Below are 15,944 nucleotides of genomic sequence, written 5' to 3'. Positions count from 1 at the left end.
AGACTTTCTGTGTACACACATCATATTATCTGTGACCACTAGCAGACGTCTTTCTCTCAAGCTCCAAACAATCCATGTTTACTTCCTCCTACCCAACCATGAGTAGGAAATTTTCCATTCTGTTCTACTGTTACTTCTTCCTCCCCCATCCTGCAATCCAGATGCCATCACTCTGTATCACTTGCTCTTGGCGAACTCCTTTAGCACATTGCTGTATTCCACCTGCTCTTATCTGCATGTTAGTCACTAGCTCACATGTCTACATTGTTTGCTCTTTAATCGATCCCTGTATCATTCGTTCTTCAATAGTGATCCAAAATTGGAATTATGAAAAGAAAACAATTTAGTTATTCATTTATGAATTAAACACAAAAAAGCTTTTTTTGTGTTAACAAATCATGTAAAGCACAAATATTGTGTACGTCCAGAACTTGTACACTTACTCTCTGGACCCTTGGTTATGGTCTTAATTATCATTAAAAATTTAATTTGTTATCGTAACATCAGAAACTGGGTGTTTCCATATACTTGGACTCAGATTTATGAAATGAAACTATAGGTGCTTAATTTCAGTTTAATTTTCCTTATTTAATATGTATCTGCTAAAATGATAGCCACGCTGAACTGGCCCACCATCTAACTCTAGTTGCCAAAGTGCTTTATTGACCTGCCTTTTGGGAAGCTTGTGTGGCACAGCTCATGGCACGCGCTGATGCAGAACCCCCCCAAAATATATTTGTGTGTTTGCCTGTACTTTATCCAACTTAAATGGACTGCTGACTATGTGGGGGATCAACATTGTTTAAGTTACTAACTACTTAAATGTTGTCTTCAGTGATCATATTCAGGCCAAAATTCCTAAACCGTCTTTTGTGAAACATTCTCTTCATTGAGTGTTTCTCCTCTACAGCTAGTCAACAGGTCTGTTTCTGTTGGCATGTGTTTTGATTACCTCACCTGTGCCATTTCCAGTAGATGAATGTATAGCTGCCGTGGTGATTTGTATGCTTTGAATGCATTGGGATAACTGCAGCATTTTGTGCTTCTTGCGTTTTGGTGTGAGGGGCATTGTTCTTATTTTGTTTGGTGATGTTGACTTTTCCTTTGCAACAGATTGTGGCTTTTGTGGTTCACCACCATGATCATTGCATGGACTAATTTTCCCTTTTGCCCCCTTCCTCTCCCCTCTCTACTTGCCACTTCCCGTTACCGCTTCTTTTTCCTCCTTTTGTATTTTCACCTTTCACTGTTCATCTGTGATTATGATCAACCACACTACACTTTTATCTCTTGTCCTTCTTCTTTCTTTCTACTCCTGTCCTTTGCTCTCTTGCTTATGGCAGCCACCCTTGCATTCTCTCTTGCAGCGGCGGCAGCAGCCGCTCAGGGCCAACGTCTCATAGCGACCCCCACAGGTCAGGTGATGCCTCCCCAGGCACTCCGGCCCCCAACACCGGGTGGGGGTCAAATCATGAACCTCATCCGGTCCCCTCAGATGGCTGCCATGATGCCCAATGGCACCCCCACCCTGGTGCCTCCCTCACCGGATGGCGGGCTTATCTACACTACCCCTTACGACTACCCTTACGCCCTGGCACCCACCTCCCTGCTGGAGTACCCCATCGAGCACAGTGGGGTTCTAGGTAAGAGAGCCTGGGGAAGCATGGGTCCAGCAGGTACATTGGCCAACTTTGGCCAGCTTGGACAGGAGGGAAGCTTGTTTTACCCTGGAGCTGGGGTGCTGGACATGGCTGCCATGAGCCACAGTCAAGAATTGTTGAAAGGTAAATATGTCGTGTCCACCTGAGGATAAAAAAACAGACAAACTCACAGAGTGGATGTGCTGGTGAAGCTCTTGGTAATGGAATAACCAGCTATGTGGCTCATATGGACACTGTATTAAAAAGGCAAAGGGGAGGCTAGGCTCTTGGAAAGTTTATAATTCAGACTACGGTTACTTCACTGTTTTAGTTGTGTTCTCGCCAAACAATTATGCTCTCAGGTTTAGATTAGTCTCTTTCTGCAAGGTTCATATAGGAGCGCTTGGCTCAGTGTGAATTGAGGCGTGCCGACAGAAACACACTCTCATACACGCAGCCTGCTCTCTAACCCTTTCATGCACTGGCCTGAAGGCATATTCAGTCTGGCGGCAGATCCCCTCGGATTTCTGCAGCTTTTGAAATCATTTTACTGTGCGGTTCTCTGCAGGCAGGCCTTGATGCCTGTAGATAGTCCCTTTCTCACTCCCACTGGGAATGTTCATTAAATTCCTCAATTCTTCCCTTTTTTCTTCTCCCTCCCCTCTCTCCATTGTCTTAGCTTCACCCCCCTTGAACTTGAGCTATGTGCTCACACCTGACGCTCCCCATAGTTTCTGCATCAGGAGTAGACCGTTCAATGTGATGCTCTATATATTCTCAATGGTGCTTTAAGCTCTGCTACCAAAGAGATAACTGCACATCTATTGATGAAATAGTCTTATATGAACACCATATGTATCATTGAAGCTGTGGTTAACAAAAGCAAAGCTATTTCCCAAGTTAAGACGGAAGAGTCGTTTGTCACTTGCTTTAATATGACACAGTACTCTGATGTTGTTCACAACAACAGACACTAGCCTGATCTTAGCCAACCTGTGCATTTGACGTGCCTCTGGGAGTCATGTCTATAACAGACAGGGCCAGCTGACTGGCTTTTCTCTTAACTTGCAGGGTAACACCAGCTTAGTGCATATTATTTACTCACATTATCGATTGGTGCCTTCAGCAACACAGGGCCCTGTGTGGAAACACTCGTTCTCATACTCGCACACACTCGTGCACTTGGTTGGGCTGCCTGCGCTACTGTCTCCAGCCACTATTGGCTTCTCTGACAATAAAGGAATGTCCGGCCTTCTGCTTCCTCAGAGTAGTGTAGGTGGTTGCTTAGTCATCAGCCAAAACGCGCTCTTAACGTCTAACAATGCCAGAACAAAATCCTTGTTGAATTTTCTAACTTATTTCCCATGTCCCCTCTTCCTCTCGGACGACTTGATTTGTTTTTCGTAATTCCTGCGCATCACATTTATGTAGTACTTAAACAAACAGCTTGTTTGTGTTGCATACACAAGACAGACTCGACCACTGCAGTAGGACGACGTCAGTTATGACAAATATAAGAGGAAAATGACAGCCTCTGCCGCCAGTGAACAGATTGACCTGGAGAGAAATGGTAAAAGAGGGAAAGAGAAAATGAAAGAGAGGAAGAGGCAGGTGGTGTCTGGCACTATTCAATTACCATCAGAGCTGTATTGGATTTCCCCACCTTTCAAAATAAAGAGACACATTTCTCTCAATCCCCCCCTCTGTATCCCAAAGGAAGAATCACATTATTTTTTCAGACAGCCCAGAAGCCTTTACCCTTTGCCTGCCCCCTTTTCAAAGAGTCCTCTATAACTCTGAGCACTGTGGAATTTTATTACTTAAGTTATGCATTTTAAAGTAAAACTCCAAAAAGGCGTATTTTTTTCTACTGCATTTTTCTACACATAAAAAGAAGCTCTGTGTGGTGTGTGTGTGTGTGTATATGTACTATAATCTGTATTATGTTGCTTTTCTGTGTATTGTATTATCTAAGCATTATAATGATAATGGTTAAAATGTGAATGTTATTACTGTTAAAGATGACTGTTTTTCCCCTGCTCAAAGTGAATGGTTTCTAACCTTGTGGACCTGTTACAATCTAGGTGCAATGGCTTCTAAAGTGAGACGGCATGACACGCGGGTCCATCCTTACCAAAGGATTGTGACCGCTGACAGAGGTCAGTTTAGTCTCTTAGCTACACTCTGCTATTGATTGATGACTTTCAATGATTATTATGCCTATTATGCCTCGATGCCTTAGTTAGGAATCATCTGTATTGTATTTTGTTTTCTTTTCCCCCACTACCTTTCCTACCCCATACATCCACACACCAGCTAAATGGTTGATTGTGGTATGCACATTTTGTTTACATTTAGTACTTAACATATACAGTGTTCTGTAGATAATGTATATGTCAAAGCTCAGGCAAAAGTTATCCGAACAGCTTTTGGTGTATGCAGCTGTGAAGCCAAGACAGGTAGTACTTTGCAGGCAGTGTTAAAGGTGTATAATGACATTCCTCTGATGTGAGATTAGAGCCTAAAATGGGACAGGCTTGTTCCCATACATGATTTATCTCCTTGGCTCATAAGGAGCAAAGAAAAAAGGAATAGCATTTATATACTGCATCTGAGAGACCTGGTGGGCAGAAGACAAGTTGTCATGCTGCTACCACTCACCATTTCACCTTGAAATTTAAATTTATTTTGCATTTTATTTTTCTATTGAAGAAAGACACGCACAGACATAAGCTTGCAATCTCTCCAGTATATTGATTATAGATTAACACATTTTAAATATTTCAGTTGTACATGAGGTACTGTCATTTTATATTTGAGCATTTTATATCAAATGTATTTATGGTTATGGTGTATATTTATATTATATAAATAATATACTGCTAAATAAAGAAAGAATCGGAAAACATAGATTCATCTATTCATTGCACATGTAACACTAGCCAGTTATCCCTCACATAACATTAGTGAGACTCCTTACCACTAATCACACTGTCTGTAACTTGCACTCCAACTTGACAGACACTAAAACACTAGATTGTTGTTGTTCTTATTCTCTTTGTCTGTTCGACCTCTCTTTGCTTCTGTTTTGATTTTGAGGGGCAATGTGCACTTAAATTAAACCGCCATGCTACCTGATTTAGGGTGGGGGCTTAGTAGTCAGGATCATGACGTGACAACGTCATGATTATGTTGAGATTAGCTGGGTTCATCTCACATTGGCACGGGAATTAGGAGCAGGGGGTGACATAAGAGATTGCATTCATTTTATTGTTAAAATGATGTCATTCCAGTCTCTTCTTGCTGACTAATATCCTTTCTATCTTTTTTTTCTGTTTGTTTTGTTTTTGTTTCTAACCACCTAGCCGCCACCGGCAACTAACACATGACCTTCTGACCTCTGAACTCTTCACCCAATGACGAGCCGCCCCAAGCCTGCCTGCTGATCAGTTAACTGGTAATTGCCTTTTGCTAGCCTCTCGGACGCAAGTGAGAGAGAAAGAGAGAGAGAGAGAGAGAGAGAGTACAGTTACCCTAACACGTTCTGAAAAAAGTAGAAACCAATGGAGAATCTTCACAGAAACACAACAAAACCCAACCAAGTTGTGCAATATCCATATTTTTCCCTCTGTTCATTGAGTTCAGTTCCCATTCTTTCTCTTTCTTTTTCTTCATGAATCATATATTGGGTGGATGTGTTTGTGGTATTACTCATAAATCTGCACTGAATTATATAGCAATAAAGACCCCCAACCTGCCCACTCCTTTAATCGCTCTAAATTGGTGACCTCACTTGGATGAATAAAAGTTAAATATCTATTTGACGCAAACCATTTGGTTTCAGAGTAATAAACATGATCCCCCTGAAATATAAACAACAACCTCCGGAGCCCCCCACCCCACCCTGTTTCTATCTATTGGGAGAGAAAAAGAAATAGAAGGAAAGAGAACATACACTCACATTAACTTGTTTAATTTCTGTCATTTTTCACATGTAGTGCAGTTGTTGAGCTCTAAAATGTAATTATGAGCTGACACATTCTGGGTGTGCCCTCCAAACAGCTTTCTGTCCGTTTTAAAACAAGCATGGCTGAAACAATTGCAAAAAGAGCTTTTTTTGATTTATGTGTTGTTTTATTTTCCTCCCCTTTTTTGGCTTTACATTTTACTCATTTTCTCCACTTGATTTTGGTTTCCTTGTTGTTCATATTTGACTAATTAGCTTTGCTTAGATTGACGAGCCAAAATAAGGCAGGTGGTTACCTCTGGAAAACAAAAGCAATCTCGTGTTTGAAACGGGCTGCAGAAACTAAGAAATGATGAAGGGCAAGATGGGAAAGTCTCCGTTTGGGCTGATGGGTCTGTGTGTGTGTTTTTTAATTAATACTACAATGAAAGTAGGGTGTGCTGAGGCTTCGGGGACATTGGGGCAGTGCTTATTAGCTACTGACCATTGCTACGTCCCCATCCACACTACATCCATTATACAGTGCCTGGTGTATTTAGAAAATGATCTCAATGAGTTAGCTGAGCTGTGATCGAAAAGACAAAAAAAAAAGTATTAAGTGTGCATATTTAGCCAAAGGGTTTTCAAATGAATTATATATCTGCAATTATGCATCTGTCTCACAGAGGGCTCTCTTTGTGATTTTATAGTTTGGAAAGATGTGCGCCTGCTTTCCACTGGAACAGACAGCCAATCAGTTAGAATACCTTTGACCCATTAATGCTCTGTCTTTTTCTGAGGAGGTGAAAGCAGGCAGTTAACACTAAATCAACACGCTACTCAATTACAGCTAGGGGAAGGGCCCTTTGAAGTTCTGCACATAGAGGCTTTTGTCATGAGCTTTCTATATTAGTTTGTTTCATCAGCCACATTGCCAAAATATGTTTTATGTCTATTTTATTTTTTGCATCTCAACATTTGGCCAATTGTCTTTTATTTTTAACCTAAGTCATAAGTGGATATAATATGAGCCTTCCTGCAAATTCGAATTTTTTTTTATTTTTAGTCTGATTTATTTTCAGTATGAAACATTTGTTTTCCACACATGACAAACCCTCCAAAAGCGCATCCACAATGTGTCACATCTCCCTTCGATCGCAGTCTAGCTCCTGAGCTACAATCTTTGTTCAACTCTCTCAAGAAAAAAATAGGATGTGAAAGCCATGCCTGCCTGTTCAAATTGCTTTATACATACGTCTTATATATATATATATATATAAAATATATATATAAATATATACAAATGTAGATATCTGTCATTGCATATACAAATACATAAGTGAACAAAAAATAGATAATTTTACAGGGTGCTGGAGAAGATAAAAAAAATTAAAAAATCTATTTTTGGCAATTCTAGCTTTTGATACTTTACTTGCAGTTACAAAATCGGAAAAAAAAATCAAATAAAAAAAAAAAGTTTTAAAGTGGGAAAACAGAAAAAACTGAGTGGGTGAAGAAAAAGTGCTGTTACTTGGATATGATTGGAAAGGAAGACGAAGACCAAAACAGTCCTAACCTTTGAAAAGTTAGCGAGGATCACAGCGAGACGAACGCCTCGAGAGTTTCAAAAGGATCAAATCAAAGTGCCTTATCAACAGTGGTTTCTGTTTTCTGAGTATTCCAGTTGTGTTCAATAATATCCAGCACCCACCAAGATGGCGCAGAGAGGAATGGCTAGTGTTACATGCTCCGAGTAGTCGAGCAGGGTAGCTCCCACCATATCGTGGCGTTACCGAAGTTATTCTATGCAAAAAGAATAGCAGTCGTTTTGACCAGCTAAAATATGTGCCATGGTTTTGTCTTCCTGAAATTATTTTGTTTTTGTTTTTCCTTTTACTTGATGGCCCTTTACTCTTATGTATGTGCAGGATTTGTCCTCTTTTTTTATTTAGATTTTAATGATCACATGAAATATTGTCCTGATTTTTGGTGACTGTGACTAACTTCCTAGAACAAATTGAACTGCCGATAGCAATGCAGTAGTCTGCCGGAACATGTTATGATCATGAGCTGAGGAAAAAGCATAACGTTCAAGGTAATGGATAGGGAAAACGGGGGCGTCGTCCCCGTTGGCATTAAGCCCATTTGTTTCAATAGCTGTCAACTGAAAGCCTCCAGTCCGTGTTTCTCGATGTCATTTTGACAACAAACTATCAATACAATCACGAGATTTATAATGGGCCAACGAAATGCTGGATAATGAAACGAGCAACTCTATTTCACAGCCAAATGGTTTTCAGTTATTGAAACAACTGACAGTTTTTTGCTGGAAGGTAAAGTATTCTCGTAATATTAAATTGAAGAATTCTTAGATCCCAATATTACCCATGACAGTTTGTTTTTCTATTCATAGCTCTTTCATCATGCTGTTACACCGAAAGGTCAATTAATTTTTCTTTCTCAGTGTTATTATTTTAAATTGAAATGCAATATTAAAGTGGAGCAAGTGATGGCTATTCAGCATTTGACAGTATTAAGAAAATTCCTTCTGCAATGTTACAACTTGCTGTGTCATTGTGAAAGGCTGGATAAGTCCATCAGGTGAAAGGTTAACTATATACCTACCGTATTCTCTCTGGCCTGCCTACTACATGTATGATAATGTAATTAACAGCCATTGTTACAGGTTTATAATGTATTTTTCTAATCTCATTTTATATGTATATTAATCATGTTTCTGAGTGCTTTTTTTTTTTATGAACTCCACATGCAACTCCCTCCCCCAAAACGTCCCCTCTCTTCCTCCCCTCCCCATCCTCTTTTACATCTTGAAAGCTGTCTCTTGTGGGGAGTGTTGCCTTTTCCCTGTTATATTTGGTTTTGTTTTCTTGCCTATTCCCAGCTTGTTTAACTCATTAGCTTCTTTATTAGTTTTCTTGTCATAAGTATTTTTACATGCTTGCATTTAGTTTTCATGGTGTATGCTGTTATTTTTCTTATTAACCTCTTGGCATTTATTTTAATAAAACATTCTTAGTAAGAATTTTACTAACTTGCTGATATTTTGTCTTGTGTTTTTAACCAGTTTCATGAATGTATTACCTTGGTCTGGTTCACGGACTAACACATTAAAACTGGTGTCTGGCCACCACTTACACACTACATACGCACACAAGCACACACTCGTCCATTTTGCACATATGCTCCGCATACAATTACTAAACACACACACACACACACACACAGCCTAACTGGAAACTGCACGAGTTGATAAACGTCCCTCACTCCCGCTCACGCACTCTCACCCCTGTGCTGCAGAACTCTGCTGACACTCTTCACACTTGCCTCCCCGCTCAGTTCCAACACTGCTGCTGTGTCTCGTCGACTCTCCTGTTGGTTGTCCCGTCCTTCTGTGTCACTGACCCCACGAGACGGGAGGAAACGTCGCAGTGTCTGTGGGTGGGATTGGAAAGTGTACATTATTAGAGGTCACTGGTTAACTTCTGGGTCAGCTGAACAAAAGCGCACTCTCACTAACGGGGTGATTTGTGTGCACACAAAAGTCAAAAACTCAAACGTCCACCAGTGTCCTCTTTCTCTAAATAGTGGTTAGTGCAGGGCTAGTTATAATCTGTGCAAAGATACTGCAAATAATCGTCATCTCAAAAGAATTTATTTTACTGTGAATTATGTAGAGTTCACGATCACGCGTTTTATAAATAAATAATTTACAACAGACGCATAGATGGCGGTTGTGTGATCGTCTAAATCTGTCCCCAGTCTCTTTGCCTCGTTGCCTCTAAGGCGTGTTATGCCTGGATAGCAGCATTATAGTTATCGCCAGCTGTTGTCTGTTTGGTGAACACTTCTCCCAATTCAGCTTATTGATATAATGGCTAATACTGGGCCGTTTGGGAGCATCCATAATGCTTAGACACACACCAGTAGACTGCCAATATGAAGTACTTTGGGATCAAAACAACCGTACTATTCCTTCCGGTGTAAAATGCTGATATGGCTTTCAGCGAGCTAGTATTTATTGTTTTCTGTCAAACACTGCCAGTGTGTGTCGTTCACTCGACTACAGTGCACTTGTCCCTGGGTTCAGTCGGCTCTCTTCTCTCTATTCATCTTTTTTTTTTTCTTCCCCCACTAATTCAAGGTATTGACACTGACACAGGAGCAAAAAGATTAATTCATTAATCCTTATTACTTTAACCCACTGAGTGATGCCTCCAGATTTATTTTCCCTTTTTTTCTCCTCCTTTTTAAATCTGCACAACACAAAACATCTTGGCCTTAACTGTTGCAATTCTCTTCATGTCTCAGCAAGCAAAGAACAAGGAAGGATTAAAGGTGTCCTAACAGCAAACTTAACATTTTCCTCTCTCTGATATTAACATTTTTTTGTCTTTGATCTGAAAACGGGTGTTTTCGCCTCTAACGCCTGCTTAAACACCAGCAAGTAGAGATGGCGATTGGATTAATGGCAGCCATCCTTAATAGTTTATTCCCCTTTACTTTTTTTCTTGTCAGCCATAGGATTTTTTTCAATTTATTAATGTCGGATTGGCCGTTCATGTTTGGCTCTTATTTGCCATATGCAGCTAGAGCTACAATCCGTACATTAGCAGTCGATATATTAATGCCGTCACGAGCTTCGCTTTATTTATGCCGGAGAGGTTTTCAGCCACCAAGCTGATGAAAAATGCAAGTTTTTTTTCCAGAGCACAATGTATTGAAAACACTGCCTGAAATATTGCATCTGTGAGTTAAAAGTGCCTTTTTTTCCTGCGATTGGGAAATTAATTTATTTTTGTACTTTATCATTCAAGTGCCAATGTTCTGTCTTCCTTCATCTCGCCAAGAAGGTTTTTTGTTGAACACAAAAAGTAAATGTCCACACTTCCTTTTTTTTCAGCACAAAAAAAACGCACTAAAACATAAACTGGAAAAGTTTGACCACATATGGGGAATTTGTTTTGTCTCGGATGTTTCCCCGCCATTAAACTTCGGCTTAATGGATCATGATTTGAATTTGATCAATATAATATTTTCCTAGATTGGACCCCAGTGTGCAGGATGCATCTCTGGCTGAGTTCTCAGTGCCTTTCAGCTCCGTCGCAGGGCATTTAGTGCATTTATCTACTAACCACCTTCTCACCTGTCAATCTTTTATTTTTCTTCTGTTCTGTTTAACAAACATTCCTCCAATGAGTTAAACGGCAGGTTAACCAATCGGTAGCACTCAGGTGGTTCAAGGGCAAACGCTACTAAAATACAGAATGAGACTACTTTTTTTTTATAGCCCCACTGGATTTTTGTGTTAATTCTTTGACTGTGAAAAGTATGCATCGAAAGTATCATCATTTTTTCCTAAAATTTTCCTATTCTGTAAGTTCCTCATCCATATAGTGATGCACTAAAATCTGAAAATATTTTTTTTCATTTTCAAGTTTTTATGTGAAGTCGCTTTTATTTTGTCTTTGTGTTACCTTGTTTTTATAGAGGGTTAGACTCAGAACTTTGAATAGGGTGTAAAACATGTAATGCCAGTTTTTGTTGCTCACACCAAAAAAAAAAAAAAAAGGAAGAAGGAAAACAAATGTCATGTGTGCAATAAAGAAGCATATTTACAAGCTTTCCTCTGACTGCTTTACCTCGACTGGTCCTTTTTTACTTCTGCTCATTCTTCTTTATCGGTGACATCATTTCTTTGGCTTTGCTGTGATTTGGGACGTTTTAAAGGTAGGTGCGCCGCATTTGCAGGAAATGAAATGTGAAAGTTCAACACTGGTGGAGCGGTTCTCAAAGTGAGATCCAGCTCTCTTTTTACTGCCATTGTGGTAAAATGTTGACCTTCTGCGAGGGTCACAGCAAAAGCTTTGTGTCTGGAGATGAAACTCATTTCTGGCTGATGTCTAAATGGACTTCTCACGTCTGAGCTGAGGACAACCGGGTCTGTGTGTCACTCGGGTCTGGTCCATGCACGACAGGTGACATGAAGTGGTGTGGCACCCGGAGAAAACTGAATGCTGAATTGGAGACGGATGTATTTTTACACAGGCTGACGATACACAGCGAAGTGTCGGCGTGTCACTGCTGCACACGGTGAACTCACCCCAGAGGTCAGCCACTCACCAAGCGGCACGTCACACTGAATGAGCTGCAGCTTCTAGAAATGCTAATATTACATTTATTCAATCAGACAAAATCAGAGATTCTCATAAAAGGTATTTCAAATCCAATGTTTAATGCCTTCACCGTTATAATAAACGTATTGTAAGTCGCTTTGGATAAAAGCGTCAGCTAAATGACATGTAATAATAATAATAAAACTAATCGATCTCTGATATATTTGACCTTACTATTTCCACTTCAAATTATTTTCAACATAATGAAACCTTAGTTTTGTTTCAGATTCCATAAATCAAATGGATAATAAATATAATGAAATATAATCAGTTGTTTCATAACAGGGAGTTTGACCTCTCTGGAGTCTATTCTTTGTCTGAATTACTTTTTGGTGAACAAAATAATTATATATTTGTGTGGGTCAATTTAACATGAAACCAGAAACATTTCCTTAACAATGCTTTATGGTGTATTTGCTTTATTTTCACGTTTTGCCACCTTCATCATAAGCTAAACTTGTGGCAAAGGAACTAATTTTATCTGCAGACTTATTTTCCATGATGTGTTTTATAATTTCAAACTTTCTTTTAGTATTTAAGTACATTTATATTTGTACTTAAATACTGATTGCAACTATCCTTTTAATGCCAAACAATGAGGGGAAAAAAAACAACTTAGTTGTCAAAGTAGATTAGTCCTCAATAACTCCACACCTAATGTCTATACCTGAGAATCTTAACCATGCTGCTGTCATCTAAACACCATCTTCGATACACTAAGGTTGAAAACGGAGGCATAATCTCATAAGTAGGAGGACTGACTGTATTTATACCATAAGCTGGTTTCTCTTTACATGCGCCACATGGATGCAAACTGGGGTTCTTTACTCAATCAGCGCAGGTGGTAAATGTAATTCATCACAACAAACACAGGACTCCCTCCATGTTTCTTGTCTCATTTTGCAGTGTCAGTGTAATATGTTGGCTGCAGGCTACCGCACATCCTCCGAGACATTTACCCTAATTATCAAACGCATCATGTCATCTCTGGATTACTGGGGGAGTCTGTGCATGTGAATGTAGCCACAGAAGCAACAGAATCCTTAAACCTGCATTGAAAGTAATGGCAACCTGCCCCTTCGGTGGTTAATTATCACTTTCTCACATCAAATGAATGAGTCAGTGCTGCAGTATTTTCCCCATTTGCACCAGTATGCAACTCCTATGGGCTTCCTGATGTCTTATGACCTGTGAGGAGGTGAGGGGAAGTGAGCCAGCTGTTGTCACACTGTAAAAGTAAAGCGGTGCAAATTTACAGTTCCAGCTATTCTCAGTCTGATTCACACTCCCCAATTTGATGCAGTAATAAAAACAAAAGACTTTGAAGTGGACGTCTCATTACAGCTCAAGCTGGCAACTCGGCAGGAAAGAATCCAAAACGACAGGGACACATCTTCCTCTCTCTCTGCTGCTCTCATCCTCTTGCTGGAGGACTGAGCTGCTTCTGCTGAATAGGACAGTGGGGAGTAAACGGTTCGTGAGGGGGCTGCTGGAAGTGACTTTAATGTCATGCAGGAAGCGGGGAGCGAGAAAGAAGTGAAAGGAGGAGGGTGCTGATGGTGCTTTTGGCCCCTGGGAAGATGCATCAAAGGAGCATTTGTCGCAGAGACCAGCTGGGAGTCTAATCAAGGAAAGTGTGTGTGTGTGTGTGTGTGTGTGTGTGTGTGTGTGTGTGTGTGTGTGTGTGTGTGTGTGTGTGTGTGTGTGTGTGTGTGTGTGTGTGTGTGTGTGTGTGTGTGTGTGTGTGTGTGTGTGTGTGTGTGTGTGTGTGTGTGTGTGTGTGTGTGTGTGTGAAGGGGCAGAGTAGAAGGGTTGCATCAGTAGTGACAGATGAACCAGCTTCCTGTGAAATGAATATAGGGCATTCATCAGAGTGCAGCTGTTTCTCTATGTGTCTGCCTGTGTGAGTGTGTGTGACTGAGACTTGTTTTAGAGTGTGCAGTTGTTGCAGGTTTCAAGCTTAAATTGATGAATGAAACTCACTAGTTCTTTGGGCACCTGTGCCGAATGACACCGTCTAGCAGCTGGAGGTTGTGTGTGTGCGCGTTAGAAAGAATGGGAGAGGGAGTCAGAAAGAAGAGCATGTGGTTTTATTTATTTGTGGCAAGAGAGAGTATTTCTCCTTGTGTGAGTCTTTCTGAAACAAATCACTTTGGATTGTACAGAATATGAGTTTATGTCCTCTGAAGAGTATCTTTCTTTCCAAGAAAAGCTCTTGAGGACTTTTCACCATCGTTGGCAGCTGCAAATAATATGGTGGTGGATAATTCATGCACTCTCCTTTTTCAGCAAATATTCCTATCAGGGAAAAATGCTATACTTTGACATTTCTATTTGTCCATAGCCATGTCTGATCAGACAGGTCAGTTGTTATTTCCCCGATCCGCCAAGCCCCCACTGATAAATGTCACTGTAAGAAGGGAAATCGTAGACCCATCGGTCCCGTCACTCCAGCTCGGACAACAAGATGAATCTTCCTCGCTAGTCTGTCCAGCTGCTTTCAACAGTTTTTGTGTGAATACTGCAGGCCTGGTGTTTCACCCAATGCTGATGGAGAAAGTGTGTGTGTGTGTGTGTGTGAGAGAGAGAGTGTGAGATACATACATATATATATATATATATATATGTATATATATATATACATATATATATATGACATTTATCAGTGGGGGCTTGGCGGATCGGGGAAATAACAACTGACCTGTCTGATCAGACATGGCTATGGACAAATAGAAATGTCAAAGTATAGCATTTTTCCCTGATAGGAATATTTGCTGAAAAAGGAGAGTGCATGAATTATCCACCACCATATTATTTGCAACTCTTTACACTACGCCTAAAGACAATGGTGCTTCATTATATAGATAGCTGAGATTGTTCTGCAATGTTTGATGTATAAAACATCGGTATGTATCAAATGCAAGTGCCTTTTAAAAAGTGAATTTAAGAAATTATATAAAATTGAGAAAAAGACCTTGGACCCCCAGAAGGTTAACCATCAAAGAAAAAGAAAACATGAATATGATATTTATTAAATCTCTTTTACCTTTACACACCTCTTTGTATCCATCTCATCTTTCATCTAGTCCTTTTCTCATATTGCTGTTTACTAGTGGCAAGCACCACTAGTACTTCTCGTGACTGTTGAAATTGAGAAGAAAATGTTCACCTCGGTCTCACGTTGTAGGAACATTAGCTGTATTATTGCAGCTTTGAGACCGCACGACGATAAAGAGCTTTTATTTAGTTAGTAAATGATATGCAAAGTCACTTTATTGTAGTAATTGATCCCCATCCATAGAGTTGATTGCAACAGTATTTGCTGTTTTACAGATACAAATTAATTGATGCTGCTCTGTAGACCAAAGTAATCTAATAAACAAATATACGATGTTGCTGTTTATAAATTATTATAAATTAATCTTAATCTTCAATGAGGTGTTTTCCAGCATTTAATACTCAGCCATTGCATCTTACATTTCCTCTCATCCCACCCAGGCTTCCGTCAGTATTCACAGCAGTCATTTCGACAGCTGTCATGGCTGACAAAGCACAGGTGCAGCTAATAACACTAATCACATAGTTCCAGTCAGCCATCCACCTGTTTAGCTGTGTTTTTTCTACTTTGACAGTTTACTATGTCTGCTGTGAGCAAAGCTTTGGTCTTACTTTGTTGTTCCTTGCTTCAAATAGTTAGCATGCGGCAGCGAGTATCAAACCCAAACCCCCGTTTGCTTTAATGTTTCCATAAAATGTAAGCCACTTAGCAACATCATTTAGTCTGAGGTTGAGGAAATGTCAGAGACGCAAACAATCTACAGGGATTTTAACTGAGGTCAACTAATGTTTAGCATGTTAAGATTAAACCTAGACATGTTCTAGGCTTCACTAGCTTCATTACACTTCATATGATATATAATACCATATGACCCATGAATGAAATTAGTTTCAAATTAAACAGCGACTGAAAACATGTAGCATTAGGATTTTTTAAGGGAGGTTATTAAAAAACTACATCCTCATTGGTGCTGGTATTGTTTTCATGCTCGCATGCTAGCATGCATATAGCTGCCTGTGTTCTGTCCCAATTTATGCGCTGCTCCTCATATTCAAAATGTTCTAAAATGTATTTTGTGGTGCGACATCACACTCTAGGCTAATGTA

General features: G+C 39.9%; 1 protein-coding gene across 6 annotated transcripts in view; it reads left to right on the top strand.

Moving 5' to 3' along the window:
* Positions 1-11,230, top strand: part of qkia (QKI, KH domain containing, RNA binding a) — a 68,212-nt gene extending 56,982 nt beyond the window's left edge. Inside the window, exons 6-8 of one of the 6 annotated variants that reach the window (XM_034525327.1) lie at positions 1,344-1,784; positions 3,725-3,799; positions 5,006-11,230. In XM_034525327.1, the coding sequence (XP_034381218.1) occupies positions 1,344-1,784; positions 3,725-3,799; positions 5,006-5,022 (533 nt within the window). In that variant the 3' untranslated portion in view covers positions 5,023-11,230. Of the gene's footprint in view, positions 1-1,343; positions 1,785-3,724; positions 4,547-5,005 lie in introns of those variants that run through there. The other 5 variants (XM_034525329.1, XM_034525331.1, XM_034525328.1 and 2 more) reach the window with 5 other exon arrangements.
* Positions 11,231-15,944: the final 4,714 nt, after the last annotated feature.

Source organism: Cyclopterus lumpus, chromosome 22 (assembly GCF_009769545.1).
Source record: "Cyclopterus lumpus isolate fCycLum1 chromosome 22, fCycLum1.pri, whole genome shotgun sequence".
Lineage (NCBI taxonomy): Eukaryota > Metazoa > Chordata > Actinopteri > Perciformes > Cyclopteridae > Cyclopterus > Cyclopterus lumpus.
The sequence above is the reverse complement of the archived record's forward strand: the minus strand, read 5'-3'. Positions and strand labels throughout refer to the sequence as shown.